At 34.9% G+C, this 16,150-nt stretch overlaps 1 protein-coding gene across 24 annotated transcripts in view; it reads right to left on the bottom strand.

The window, feature by feature from the left end:
• Positions 1-16,150, bottom strand: part of MAP2 (microtubule associated protein 2) — a 261,018-nt gene that overhangs the window by 41,530 nt on the left and 203,338 nt on the right. For 23 of the 24 annotated variants that reach the window (XM_088794145.1, XM_088794140.1, XM_088794152.1 and 20 more), the window contains 2 exons: positions 10,662-10,769; positions 8,598-8,681 (listed from right to left, as the gene is read on the bottom strand). In XM_088794145.1, coding sequence (XP_088650271.1) covers positions 8,598-8,681; positions 10,662-10,769 — 192 coding nt within the window. Of the gene's footprint in view, positions 1-8,597; positions 8,682-10,655; positions 10,770-16,150 lie in introns of all 24 variants that reach the window. The other variant, XM_019726959.3, reaches the window with a different exon arrangement.

Raw genomic sequence — 16,150 nt, 5'->3', positions numbered from 1 at the left:
TTATGCAATTCAAAACAAACCACCAAGGAAAAATAACAGAGTGGCAACTAAACTGCCAAAATATCCCTGCAAAAGATATATATCACATGCAAAAAATGTTAACAATTAAAATGTAAAAAAAAAAAAACTTGTGAAGGCCATGAATTATCTTGTTCATTTGTTTCTCATTTACACTTCAAATGCCAGTAAAATAAATCTGATTTTATTACTTAAGAAACTAGAGGGAATATAAACTATTTTATAGCCCTGCAAAGGGAAGATTCTTATAAAATTCCTGTGAAAAATTGTACATTGTTTAAATGGCCTTGTGAGAAAGACTACAGATAAAAAGAAAAGGATTTTTTTTTTTGAGAATATTAAAACGCTTGGGGATGGTGAGGCGCAAGAGAACTACTTCGTCTATTTCCTCACATTAGCACTCAGACACTTTCATTTTTGTAATTTAGTTATGTAAGTAACATTTTTAAAATGCTGATTCTAATTTATAAGGCAATTTTTATAATGCCATAGAATTAGATTTTGATTACAGCTAAGAGACTTTTAATATAGCTGCTTTATTAATGTCACCTTATTGGATGAAGTCTAATCAAGTGAATTTACATGTTTTCCAAATCCATGTCACTTTTCAGTCTTCCATTTTCTCATTTTGTATAAATCATGTTTATTTCCACTATACCTGTTCCTTATTCAAAATTTCACATTTTTCTTAATTGTTTCAAGCTCACACTGCTGCACTCAATATAGGTTATATTTCTCTATCTGAGTGTGAGTCATTGGTGCTCTTTGTTTTCCAAAAGACCCGGAAAGAAGTTGATTATCATGAACATAGTGGGTGAGGTTTATCTCCATTGCCTTGGAACTATCTAACCTTACAGTAAGTACTGTCCCATATAAAATAAACTGTTAAGTAAGTTATGTTTGCCTATTGAAAATAATCTCTTCATCTAAGCAAAAAATTGTTTAGCTCCAATTTTTTTTTTTTTCTTTTCAAAACTACCTAGTTAGAGTGAGATAAATTGCAGCCCACCACTCACTTCTTTGATCCTCACTGTAGCCAATTATACCTTAGGGTCTCCCATCATTAAAAGTCTGGAATGATGTTAGCCCCGTTCTACTAATGTGGGCCCAGATTTAGTCACCTGGAGGAACCTCTGGAGTGTCTGTGAACAATTAAATGATTTGGAGAAGTACATTTATTCTGCCTTAAACTGATTCTTCAATTTTTCTCTTTTAAAGACCTATCATATTAACATAGCACTGAAAAGAAGGTGAATTCTACTTATGTCTGGCCCTAGGGATATATATATCCAAGGAAGAAGAAATGACATTCAGGGTCATCTTCTTTGGTTTGGGTAAGATAATTTATTCTTCCGCAACTGATTAATTTGCAGGGAGCAGAAAGGAATCGTACTTTGATTAAACTTTTTTTGCTTCTTCCCCCTTCACACATCCTCCCCACTTTTGTTTTGCTTTCTTTTCAGAAGTAACTATACAGAAAAAGGAAGTTCTCAACGTGTTTCAACTAAGGCTTCTTTATTATATAAACTGCTAAGGCATTTGGATGGATATAAGCTAGATAGGGACTCCATTTTCATATGGAAAAAACAGGCTGCTGTCCCTCTCACCCCATACATGAAGGTACACTTAGTATGATGCATGTGGTCCAAGCCGCAGGCTGGGGAGGAGGAGCAAAAGGGGACCATGCTTGGTTCACCTTTGTCCTGGCCTAAGTGGGCCTCTGCACTCTGTGCTGGGACACTGGGGAGCACATTACAGGTAGTCCATTGTGAGCGGAACAAAGGATGCTCATAATACTCCTCATCGGAATTGGAAGGGTCATCATCAGGCACAGACACCGAGATGGAGGGGGCTAGGAGTCTACGCCTCTCCCCGCTGGTGGCCGTTTCGTGGCTGGGGAACCTGTGTAGAGGACCCACTTGATCCTCAGCCCCTTCATCTACAAACAGACACACAGGAAGAAATTGCAGGGAGAACTGGACAAGACAGACACAAGATCAGACAGAGGAGACAACACCTGCACGAGGACACAGAGGGCCACAGAAGAAGTACAGCAGGATGCAGCATTAGCAAGACCAAGCTGATGAAGGATGGGAGACAGTGCATGTTTCATGCTTCAGTAGCCACTGACTTGAAACTATCCCTTAAGTAACCTTGCCATCGATCTAAATGAATCAAACTACCCATTCCCCTCCAACAAGTTAGAATAATCACGGGAACACTGGCATAGAAACAAAGCATTACAAAACAAATGCATTATTTGGAAGAAATTCAAGTAGATTAATTCTTCTCATGCTTATATCAATATATTTATAAGTTAAAAAAAAACAAAAACAAGAAAGCTGTTAAGATCTGATATCTGTATGATTATGGGGGAAAATAGCCCGGTTGGAAGCAGAGCCTTAATTATCTAGGATGCTCACATAGTTAGCGTTATGGTTAACTGAATTTTTAGTTAACAACTTTAACCAGAAAGTAATGTTTAATTTCAATCTTAAGAAAAATCTACAACGCATTATTTTTCTTTCCTACCTTGCTAAGAAACACACAGTCAGCATAGCTCTCTTTGGAGGCTAACTCTTAGGCTAGGGACATCCTTTTAAACAGTGGTTCTTATTTGCATGAAACTGAAAGTATATGGTTTTAAGAACGTCCCTAGTAATATAAAATTGTTTCTTTCTGTTTTGCTTCCCTTCTCAGAGCTCATGTAGCTGACAATTTCTACCTAGTTGACTTAGGATTCATCAAGACTTTATGCAGTTTCATTTACTGACTCTTGGCTGTTTTTGTATTTCAACCCCCTCATTACATATTTCTCACTGAAATGCTAAAGGAACTGCTCTCATTTCTGTCCTTTCCTGTGTCTTGGCTTAGAAATCAGCATTATTTAAATACATTTCCTTAGATCCACAATGGTAGATCAGTCTGCTTCCCATTTGGATGCTTGTATATTTGAATGAATTTCAAGGATGATGACAACGAACAATATTTGGCTTCTGATATGGTACAGACATTACCTCTCAGGCCTATGTGTCAGATTACTAAGTTTGCAAGTCTTATATATAGAGAGAATACTTATATAGAGAATAATTTTATTTACTTATATAGAGAATAATTTTAAAATTTCATAATTCCCAATAAGAATGTCTGTATAGTTTTTATTCCTTTCAAAGTTTAAGCAGACAGAATTATCACATTTATTTGAAAATGCACTATATTTTAAGACAGTAACTTATTTTCAGCAACCAAGTGCTGACAACTAGAAATCAGTCTAAAATCATAAGAATACTAAAATAACACTTGGTAGAAAGAATACTTTTAACCTTTTGAGCACATTATTTACTGATTGTTCCATGGAAGTCGTTTCTGGATGCATATTCAGAACTTTCTCAGCCACGATGCTTATAATATCATGAGATGCCAGAAGCCTAAAATTATATTTGATATTCTTAGTTCAACTCGGCACGATTTCTCAGCTGAGTGGATAAATGGCTGAAATTTGGCCTACAACACTGGCTGAATCATAAATCCTGGGCTTGTCACGTGTCCCAGCCATTCATATATCCTCCAGTGACTCTCCGAGGCTACAAACTTCCCACGCATACAAGTTACCTCTGAAACTTCTAATCTGTTCAACAGATGGTAAGAACAATCAACAAATGAAAATGGCGTATTCACCTTTCTGCTTTTCAACATTTATTTTCTGGGAAGTACAGCCGACCATAGTACAAAACTAAAATATTTACAGCTGAGAGCTGGTAGTCGAAAGCCACTACTCCTTGGATGTTTTAACCTTTTGAAGATTTTGACCTCCCCTTTCTTGTTGCTGTTGCTCTCTTTGAAAGTGCCAAAATGTGCAAACAACCCAGAGTCTTGCTTCAGATCTCTAACATTTCAAAGAAACAGTGTTTTGTATTCTGAAAACGTTGACTCTAATCAGAGAACAAGAGCAACGACACCTTTAAGGGCTGCAATGGGAAAGTAGTTTCTCTGTAGTGTTTGTCTGGACCTGAGCCAGGCAACTTCAGAAAGAACGTCTGGCAAAGTCCAGGCCTCTCTTGGTACCATGAGCTGTATGTATTCTAAGTCTCTGTTTAAGACACAAGAGCCTGAAGTCCATCTGCTGTACGAGTCCCAGAGATGTGCTGGGGCAGTGATGCTTAGAGGACCACGGCCAGCTACATTCAAACAGTGCACTTGGTCCTAATGATAATGACAAAAGACAGTAGGTCCTCATTTACTATAGAATTACGTGCATCAGGTGCTCTTGGTTCATACCTGATGGAGGTGGGATACAGGATAATCAAAAATAAATGAATTATTTATTTGGGAGTGATTTGAAAAGAAGGAAACTAGTCCAGTAGCTTGTAACAAAAACAAAACTCTCATGAGAATATCACTTCACTTTTGTAGTCCCACACTAAGAACCTAGATCAGAAAGAGACAGCTTTAGGGATGCAGTGGGACTATGGTTGCAGGGACGTAGATTTGGATTTGAATTCTGGATAAGCCATAAACGAGCCATGACTTCCTGGGCAAGAAGGAGAAGTGAATACCATCTCTCTCCGTGGGTTGCTGGGAGGATTAAATGAGAAGATACCTGAGAAAGTGCTAAGCTCAGTGTTGGACTCCACAGGTTAGCATCTTTCAACATACTCAGGCAGTGTCATGTACCTCTGCTTTCTTTTCATTTGACACATCAAAGCTAGATTTGAGAGACTTATGAAAAAGTAAATTCATTTCATCACAGTTAATTTTGATGTTTAAGGTCAGGATTGAATGCCTTCTTTTAATATAAGTTCACACGCTTTTGGGGATACTTCTTTTGCCACAAAATACTTCATTTCATTTAATAATGTGATATGTGAAAGAACAGGGTAGCCTTTAGCCTTATGAACCTTGGAGTTTTACAGAGCTCTTTTTCATAATGATAAACTTCAAAAGTGAAGCTTACCTGATTTCAGTGGAGGAATACATGTTTCCTAATTTGCTTTCACACAAACTTGTTTTTAAAAAAGCATTTGAAAATTTATGTTGGGTTAGAGTAAGGTTTGCCACGCGAAACCCAAACGTGATATGTCAGCCCCTTTTGGAATAAATGAGTAGTAACTTTCCTGAGAGACTGACTCTCATGAGGGATCTGTGACTCAGCGTTTGTCGTCTGTCCTGGCATCACATCTTCTGCCTCAAAGCCAATGGCTGAAGGAGGCTGGCTCCACGTACATTGTTCTCCAACATCTCTAAACCCTTCCCATTCTACAGGCTTTTGACTGAGGATTCCTGGGATTGCCAACTGGATTTGCTGCCCCCGAATGATATGGAGGGAAAACTGCTTTCAGATTAGCAATTATAATGTTTCCACATCATCGACACAGGAAAACACCACACAACCCTAGAATTCTGGAAGAAGCCTAAGAGGGCAGAAAGAGTCCTGGTTCTTTTTTCTGATAATTCCTTTATTCTTGCATGGGCTTCCAAATTCTACCCATTCAGTCCAAATGACAACTATTATGATTAGGTCAAAAAGAAAAAGGAGATTAATTTGAAAACATCACAACTAGTACAATATTAGTTTACTGTACTGAGGTTTCCTTTCCAACTGTGCTACTTGTTTAATTTTGTCATCAAAATCCCTTTAAGTGTTTCTCAGAATAAGCACATATTCAAGGGATTGTTAATATTATATGGATTATAATGGAAGAATATTCATAAATGATATAATTAACATCTTAAATTATTTTTAGTGGAAGCTTTCAAACATCCACTCTGGGGGAAAAAAAAAGCTTCTAAAATGTCCCATATTTAATACAAACTAAGCATATCCTCAAAATCATTGAACCACTCAATTTAATCCAAGAGCTTTTACATTTGTACAAAAGGACTAGGCTGTGGCAGTCACTGTGCTTTTAGATTACAGCTGGTTTGAGGGTGGATCGTGGAGGGTAAAAAAAATCTTTGGATGAAAAAAACCCACCTGTTCCCTTTCCAAGGGACCTGGTATGAGCAGTACATTAATGGAATTTTGGCTGGGACTTTATAAACCAATTGTTTTCAAAAAACTGAAAAGCTGCATCCTATCAAGTAAATGTCATTAATTTATTTTCTGATACAATGAACTTTTAAAAAGTCATTAAAAGTGGTTTAAAATAAAAGAGAGGGGATGGTTTTATTGTCTAGACTGTGTACTTTCACATATTTAGGTAAGGATATTATTTGACCTTTTAAATAAATGAGGTAGACTTTATAAAATACATAATTTTTTATATAACTCAAAAAATGGTTATTCTTTTAAAAGGAAATCATTAGGTCTTTGTATAGTTCAATGCTTTTTTTTGAAAAAAATCAATAAAAATACAAGTTTGGTTTGAAAAATGTTAAGAATAAAGTATTTTCGAATTGCTTTCAACAGAAAGTAGTAAGTTGACATTTTCTTTGAATGTACTGAAACAGCTTTGGGAAAGCAATCCGAAAATATCAAGGAAGGTTACTCTGGAAATTGACACTTAAGTTACCAAAATGTCAAAGTGATTCTATATTTCATTTGTATTTTCGTTATATCCATTACATCACCCTGCATTTTGGAGGACCCTAGCGCCCTTTCTGCTCCAACTCCCCTGTAAGGGTAGGAAGAGTAAATGAATTACTTGACCTCTGGTTGACTTTGGAGTCAACATCACACCCCTCTATGGGTGAAGAGGATTCTCTGACACTTCAAAGGCTTTAAGTAGGGGCTTAGAAACATCTTCAATTACCTGAGGGAATTATAGCTGTCATGGAAGTCTTTCCACTGTATTTGGAGTGAAATCCAGGCCTTGAATCCAGCTGGCTGCTACTTATTCTCAAATTTTTCACTGCTCTACCCCTTTCTCATGACCCATTAGCCACGAGGCTCCTTTTGTTCCTAGAACAGTACATGCACTTGCCCATCTGGGTGCCTTTGCAGATCCTGACCCCTCTGCCCCAAATGTTCCTTTTCGCCATCTTTGCTTGGCCAACACTTCCTCATGCTTCTATGCTCAGCTTCTTAACTGTCCCCTCACCACCTAATAAAATAAGATTTCCCTTGTTCTAACTTAAAGCTCCATATTCTCTTCCCGTCTAGTGCTAATCCAATTAGAAAGTACGTGTAATCTTATTTATTGGATTTCTGTTCGCCACTAGACTGTGTGCTCCTTACAAACAGGGGTCATGTATACTTTATTCACTAATATACACCTAGAATTTGAAGAGTATTGTGTACATTGTAGGTGCACCATAAATATGTGCCAAATGAATGGATGAATGTAGGGCAAAAAGAATTGCTCAAATCTATGAATCAAAAGATTAAATCACATTTTTCAGGGAATTAACTAATAATCAGTGGCTGTTATGACACTGATTATATGCACTGATCATAGTCCCCAAATTTTCTTGTATTTACCAGAATAATTTAGTTTGTTTAATGTTATTTCAGGCAGTAAAGTTGAAGAAAATTAAAAAGAAAAAGGCCTCAATTAAAAAAAAATCACTAAAAAAATTTGGTTTATAAATCTGTGACAAAAATAAATTATATTTATCATTTATAGTTCAGTAGTTTAGGAAAATCTGTATCTAGGAAATCAAAGAATATTTTAAATGAACCTAATTACAAATTATAAAAAGACAGTGAGTTTTGTGATGTTATTCAATTTTTAACACAACAAAATGATCTCTAAAATGGAAAGCAAAAGGAAAAAATGAGGAAATAAATGAATAAAATGGACTAGTATTAAAATTCTGGTTTCAGTAGATGAAAACTAAATTATATTAAAATAACAAATGAGCCATAGCTGTCCTATACCTTCTCCTGTAACTCAAACAATACACAAAAGTTAACTGATCTAAGTCAGAAAACCAATAATAGTTTGCTTTTAAATAGCACCATTCATCTCAGATTCTGAATGAATAATCTTCAAAGGGATCCTTCTGTTTTATCCAGGAGAACTGAAAAGCTGACAGGGCTTTGCATATTGAGTAAATGCATAAATAGATTCATGAACAACAACAGGTCTCAGTAGGAAAGAAGCCATGGACTCAGCTTCCAGTTCATTGCTCTCAATATCGGATTCATTCATTAACTTCTTCATTTATTCATTAGTATTTCTTGATAGTGTGCAACAGACCAGGTCCTGGGGAAGGCCTGGCAATATGATGTTCAACAAAATAGAGACAATTCCTGATAACACTTCTGAAGTGTTGATTTCATCAATAATTTATTTTTGTTTAGTCACTTATCAAATAGAATTGTATCGTCTCTGTCAAAACATTCTACATTAAATAAACTGGTTCTCTGTAGTTATTCTAGCAATTTAAACACAAAGTTATCTTTTCCTTTATCAAGCAGATTTTTCCTTTTGTTTACCATATTCTTCTACTTCTGATTTTATTATAGATAAATGATTAGACATTTACTTGAAGTCTTTGTTTCTTCTTGACTATTTGAAACAGACAGCTCCCAAGCTGGGTCACATACTAACCCATACTGAAGTCCAGTGTTTATGGATCGATGTTTATTTACCCTTTACCAGAAGACAAACCTCAAATAGTCCAATAGGCCTTACCTTCTTCCACTGGGACAGTCTGTTCTGAGGCTGGTGATGGGGGTGGAGAAGGAGGCAGATTAGCTGTCTCTTCAGGCGCTAAAGGTCAAACAAAGGAAACATGAGATATGACAAGTATTCCTATTAGGCTAGTAGATGTGTAGGCAGTTTTGCCATCTGTAAAAAGGCCTCCCTGTGAAATTCAGGGAAAGATTCAAGAGTAAGTTGCACTTGACTTATTTTTAGCTCTATTACCTGATTCACATATTTTTGAAAACCTAAAAAGAAAGAAGAGCATTTAATATTTAAAACACCACTTTTTCTTTGCCATAAAAATGGATTAAAGATACTGGTAAAAATTCCATCATTAATCTCATTAATTTGTGTTTGCTTGTTCAATTAATAAAATATTTTATTCTGGCCCCAATCTATGGTGCTCAAATACATACAGGCAAGCATTTTAGTTTAGACTTGGCCTGATGGACTGAAAAAAATATTGGAACTGTCTATATTCTTCAACATCTTGATCTGAAAACAAATGTTACTTTAATCATTCACAGTTATTTTAGGTAATACATTTTTTTAAAAAATATTTTGCCCCCTGAGTTTAATGTCAAAACCCATCTTCTGTATGTATTCTCAGAAAAATGAAGCTGTCATAACCTGAGGCAATCCTCACACAGAAACTATGTACGAATGGGAGCTGAGTCATCCTCTGACCTTGGCATTATACATGAAGAAGGACCAAAAAGGTTCTAATATAATAGATGTAATTTATTCACACTTAACTGTAAGTTTTCCTCTTCAAGATACTTTATGACCACTCATACGAAGGTAAGGAATTTCAATATTTATCAGTCAAGGCCAGGGATAAAAATCTATTTTAAAAATTATGTGAAGTTTTATTTATAAGGCAGTTAGTAGAGGCAGCTTTGGGATAACAGGAGACTCTTGACTTCCTTGAGACTGTGGACTTCTACATGGCATATTTTGTTTAAAAAAAAAAAAAAAGGTGGGGTTTTCTTTTATTTCGAAGAATGGAAGTGAACAACAGGCAAAAGGCTAATGTTTTAGATAATTTTTTCCTCTCTGATTTAAGAGAAAAATAATCCTTGATAATCTAAACACATTTTATTGAAAATAATGTGAATATTTTAAGTTATTCTGGGAAAGCAGAGTTTTTTTGTTGCTTAACTTTAATCGACAATTGAGGGGGTACTGATCAGAAAATCCAATATTAAGGAACATTAGACTATAAGAGAGAAAAAAGGATATGTACTATCTTTAGGTTTTAAAAACCATAGCTTTCTGTGGATAACTTTTAAGTACCTATGTAATAAATAAATACGTTGAACTTAAGAGTTTCCTTTCTTGTAACTCTGTATGTATACACATCAACTACATCTATCTATCATTTACCAACCTACCTACTTACCTATCCTCAGAATGGGCAGCAAACTCTTGGTTGAGAGTGGCTTTTTTGGCAAGCACCATTACATTACCTGTTTGGCACTGGAGGGCATTTGACTTGTGACCAAGGGAGAGAGCAATGTCATCTCAATGTCTTTAAGTGAACCAAATGAAGACCAGTACCTTATATGGATACAAAGTCACTGATGATTCTAACAAAGCTCTGGCTATAGGTTTTCTATAGCTGGTACAGAGAGACCCAAACAAGACTGTAGTATAGACAATTACTCACCAAAACCCACAAAGAGAAACAATCACCTCTAATAAAAGCATTAGTACATTTTCCTTATCATTGGGGGCCATGACATCAAAATGCCTTGGCTTTATTTTTATAATAACTATCTGATGTGGTCAAGAAATGAAAAATTAGGGGCAATTCAGGGGCAAAGTCAAACTACAAGCTTGTCACCCTAAAGCCTACCCAAACACCACAATGACCCTGTTGAGAAAAGTGAAAATAGGACCCAGTGCATCCCAACAGAGGTATCTGATGAATGTTATACGTAAGGATGAAATATGAGATATGGCCTATCTTTGAACATGAAGACATGATCCTGTGATCAGGGGGTAGCCGCTACAGCCCCTGATCTGAGGTTCTTTCTTATTTACCTAAAGGAAGAGCTGCCGGCTGATCTTTATGCTGAGCTTCTTTCTCTTGTTCACCTTTCAGGACCGCTACAGCCTCAGCCGTAACTACTTGAACTATCCTTGCAGACACCTCCTCTGTAATACATAATAATGAAAGAAAATAAAATTATGAGAAGTCCAAAACAGGTAGCAAAGAGGAAAAGGAATCAAGCAATATAGTCGATTAGAATTTCATTTTCTCTGTCTTCCCCCCGAAATAGAATTGATAAAATTGCAGACAAAATAGAAATACATGTATTGTAACTAAAAAAAGTGAAAAGAAAAAATAAAAGGAATCACATTCTAAGTGAAATAAATACAGAATAAAAGAAAAATGAAATAAATTTTAAAAATTTTAAATAAAAATAAAGCCATTTACATAAACAGAAACACTATAATTTTTTTTTTGTAACTAGTAAAAAAATTTGAAAGGGGAGAGTATTCATTTTGGATTTAACTTAAAATATGTATCATAGTTTTGTTAGTTTTCTAGAAAAGTGTCATTAAAACATGTTTCTATGCTGATTTGCAGAAATATCATGATTTAAAACCTAAAGAAGATGCTTCAAAATGTGAATTGTGATTAAATAGCATTATCCAGGATCAATGTAAACAAGACCAATTCAGAAAAACCTGAAAAGATAAAGTTTGAATGAAATACCTGGAAATGATAAATCAAATGGTCTCTTTCTAAAGAGCTACTACTTTTCTAGATAGCAGAGGTTTTAAAGGTCTTTAAGGCCATATGACATACATTCACCCAGTCATTACAATAGTTTCATTCACAATGGGAAGGGGATTCATCATTAAAATGATCAGTCTGTGAGGTGTCAAGTAACTAGTTTTTGGCCTTCAACGGCATCCATTAGAGCATATCAATGCTAATTTTATACAACCTAGTCATAAAAATATCCAAGATACGATATTCCACATACTAACTAAAAATAAAAGAAGCCTTTTGAAATTAAAATATATTCTAGGCTAAAAATAAATTCTACAGAATTTAACCTTTCATTATCTTTATATAAAAACATCTACCGAACTAGGAAGTAAGACCACTTATAGCCCAAATAGAAAGAAGTTGTACTGGATAATGGGGGATGGGGTGGGTTTTGTTCTCATAATTTTTGTTAAGATTTAGAATAAACATTTCATTGTTATTCAAATGTTATTATGGATAAAATTGATCGGAATTTGCCCATTCACAAGCAGGTAAGGGAGATCTGCCTGTTTTTCACCTGGTTCATTTAGATTAAGCCTCCTCACCCCATTCAGGTTGACAGAGGATGCAGTGCTTAAGTACCAGGCTTTCCGATGAGCAATCTACTTGGACAGAATTTATCTTAATTTTAAAAGCTTCTAAAGGAAATATATCCACTCAGATCTGCTCATCTATCTAAAGTACAGAACTGTTATTCCTGGTTATATTTTGAGTCAGTCTCTTTTCCCCTCTATCCCTCCCTTCGTCCCTCTTCCTCTCTGCCTATATATCTTGTAGATCATGTTAGCTATTGTAATAGATCATTTGTCTCACTTTCACATATTAATTCTCAATGAAATTCAGACATTTAAAAATCAATATAGTGATTTTTATGACTTCTGGTATCCCAGTGTTTTACGGAAAATGGAGTATAATGAAGAGGTGGAGCAAGCACTACAGAAACTGGGACACATATAGAAGCCATGTGTCTTCTGGATCATTCCTGCATTTCCCTGTTGGCACTTACACAAAATTTAGTGTGGCCAATGGCACTTCGTACGTCTTACGTGGAGCTGTCCTGGTACACATGCCTATCTTCCCTGCTGGGTAAAGCTTCCCAAGTCATGGACTCTTTCCTTATCCTGGTTGCAATTCTTGAATCTCCTCTCATTGATCTTTACCCAGATTGGATGCTTCACACAATTTTTTGAAAAGATGGAAAAATTAACATGAAAGGTTTTGTGCATGATATTTATACAAATTTAAAAATAATCCATGCTTTTTACTGTATTTACTAACTTAACCACCCCCAATTCACCATTTATTGTATTCCTGTTTAAGCTTTTGATGCATTTTAGAAATGTATTTCTTACATAGGGGTCCCAAATTCTTGTGTACTTATTGATGAATTGTCCAGGGTCTGAGAGTACTTAAAATGAATTAAATTTTTTAAATGGGGAAAATAACCCAATAAAAATAGTAAAAGTATCTATTAGTTTATGTGAACAAATTGTAACAAAGTAATGCTTCATTATTTCAGGCTTTTTGTTTGGGATTGTATTTAGAATAATTTGACACCATAGAGAATTAGTTTATCTCTCATCTGTTGTGGGCTAATTAGAAGAGAACAGAGGTGAAATTAATACAGTAAAAGATGCATTCACACAAATGTAGGCCAAATGACAATGTGGTACAATGTACAAACCGACTTTCAAAATATTATAAATAGAACAACTGAAGGGGAAATTGAATAATTACTTGTCTCTAGTCTGTACGGACATGTCCAACTCAAATAAAATGCATCAGTCAGCACAACATTTCTTGTGAGTGATAATTTAGTTTCAGCAAAATAATATCATTTATTTTAGATGGGACGTAGTAGGGCATTTCAATTGTATTAGTTTTGTTGTTTCAGAAAAAATTAATTGATAAATGTGTTTGAGTTTCATAGTTGAACAAGTTTATGAAAAATTAGCCATTTGTTTCTTTAAAAAAATTTAAAAGATTTTAAGAAATGCTATTTTAGAATAATCAAACAGGATGTGTGGGAGTCAACTTAATGACATAGTATCTTCAATATTTTTGGGAAGAATAATATTGCTAAAACTTTTCAAATAGGAAAGAACACAGTGTTTAATATTAATTTCATAGTAACTTTAGAAAAAGACGAGTATAGGATTGTTCCGGAAGTTCCAACTGGCCCAGTCAACTTAAAATCTTCTAAGGAAGTGAGAAATCATCAGCACAGAGATGACGGCTTCCCCAAAGAAGAGGTGACATTCTCCCAAGGGAGGTCTAATCAGCAGATCTCTTGGGTGAGCCTGGCTCCTGGGACAGGAACAAAATTACTCAGGGTTTAGGTAAAGTTCAGGGACAATTAATGGTAAATGTGCCAAACAAACACAGAAGCCAAAGGAATATAGTCACAAAATCAGACATATCAAAATGAAAACATAAGATGTTTTTGTGTGATTATATAATATACGTAATTTCTTCATTCATTCTACAAATAGCTATTAAATGCATCCATCCATCCATCCATCCAACCAACCGCCAATCTACCCATCATATCTTTCTACCTACCTAGGAGATTACTGTCTTTGTGATGTGCATTAGACGAAGACACATAGACTTTAATTCAAAGAAATGTGGGTACAAACTCTAGCATTGCTACTATCTAGTTATTTCATCCTAAGAAACTTACTCAAATTCATGGGGTTTCAATGCCTCACCCTTAAAGTGGAAGTAATAATAGTACTTGTCTCACAGGTTGTGATGGGGGACTCAATTACATAACTACATAACAAGTCTGGCACAAGAAGGAACTCAAATAAAAACAAGTTCTTCAAACAGTTCTTCATCAAGGTGTCTTTATTTTCCCCAGTCATACATTTTTCTGGTTCTTCTACCTTAGTATTTCTACTCTGAAAAAAGAGCAACGGTGATATGCACTAAGTGTCCAGCCCAAATAGGCTATTATTATTATTATGAACATCAGATAGTATACTTAATCTGCCATCATCTATGCTGATGCCAGGGACAGTTTTGTTTTTTGGTTTTGTCCTAGACAAAGCTAAAGGGAAGTAAATACTGTCTTTGTTCTTTATTTCCTGGCTTCATACCTACTTCCCTGGCTGTGCAGGACCTGGGTTACAATCCACTCTAGATTCCTGCCAGCAAGTCCCAATTCAGGACTATCTTCTCACTAGTAATAACCCCTATCTGCTCCTGGGGACAATTAGCAACATGAAAAATTCTTTTGAAGGTAAAAAAAAAATCAAACTACATTCGCATTTTTTATTGCTTACTTTTTTCTACTTCCTTATTCCTTTTCCTACATTCTACCCTTTTTTGTTGTTTTTTTCTCTTCCAATGTGTAAAATTATGAATAGGACCTACCTATTCAGAAGATGAAAGATGACTCTAGATTACACATAAATTGGGAAATTATGCATTATACATAATTGAAAGTAAACCCTGATCTTCACAGTTCAAAATATGATACTTCTTACTGTGAACTGAAAATTTGAAAGGCTCAATTATCTTTCTTTTGAACATTTAACGTTTTCTGGAAGTGGACATTTTTGGTTTATGGTAAAAATTGTCTTAGTTTAAGAGTGTGTATGATATGTATATTATTCTCTTTTTTGTAAATGGCAGGATTGCAATGTAATTAATGAACAGTAGTTTTCCCATTGCAGTGAGAACCTTATAACTAGTATTTGAATATTAATTTTTTATTATTTTATCAGTAGTGTCATTATTGTAATGAAATGGCTTCTATAAGCAATACAAAATCATCTCATGACATGGCTGTAAAGTCACATCATACCTAAGTAAAGCGAATGACAACTTGGAAATAATCTGATAAGGGAGCTGTCTACAAATCAGGTAGAAGGAAAACATCAAAAGCAACTTCTTTAAAATAACTCGTCTCATAATATCTAAAAAATGTTATTAATTTTGGGCTGCTATAAAATAAAGGATTTCAAGACACAACCCAGGGAACAGGTGATAACACATCACCACTATATGGGTAAACATCTAAAGATAAAAAGTCTGTCTTAAAAACTTATTCTGGGCAACAGAGATAGGGTCAGTATTCAGAAAAGAGTATCAAAGCAGTCCTCAAGTAGATAAATTGAAATTATTTTTTCTTTGTATTGGGGAAATATATTGGGGGAAATATATACAGGAGGTGAGTATGTATAAGAAACGAATTGAGACATGGGCTCACCAACAGAAACCTATTTGATAATACACAAAAGATTTCATGCTAAGCTACTTACATTTCACTTTAAGTAATGAATAAACATACTGTGATACAAGGTTATTAAAGAAGTTGTTACACTAGGCACTTTTATTTCCTGTCACTATTATTCAATCAACATAGTAATATATTTTTCAGATGGATCAACTAGCAAAATAATAGACAAAGGTAACTCATTGTCCCATTTGGAAATCATTTTGATTTACATCAACATCGTACAAATATTTTATATAATAGTAGGTTTTGGTGTAGAAACCTGGAATCAAATTCTGCTTTTATCTCTTACAAGTCACAAGTTAGTGACAACCTTTCTTACCTACAGATTCCCATCTGTAAAGGGGAATGAAAGTGATAGTCATAATTCAATGTGTTGTGCAAATTAAATTAAATAGTATATATTAAGTGTTGATTGAAATTATATAATGTTTTAATCACTTGCTGTTTTGTTACCATCTAAGTCTATGATCATCATTTCACTGACAAAATGTTGGTAAAGACATAAAAGTT

This window comes from Rhinolophus sinicus, chromosome 17 (genome assembly GCF_057876585.1).
Source record: "Rhinolophus sinicus isolate RSI-liver-muscle chromosome 17, RSI-T2T, whole genome shotgun sequence".
Classification (NCBI taxonomy): Eukaryota; Metazoa; Chordata; class Mammalia; order Chiroptera; family Rhinolophidae; genus Rhinolophus; species Rhinolophus sinicus.
The sequence above is the reverse complement of the archived record's forward strand: the minus strand, read 5'-3'. Positions and strand labels throughout refer to the sequence as shown.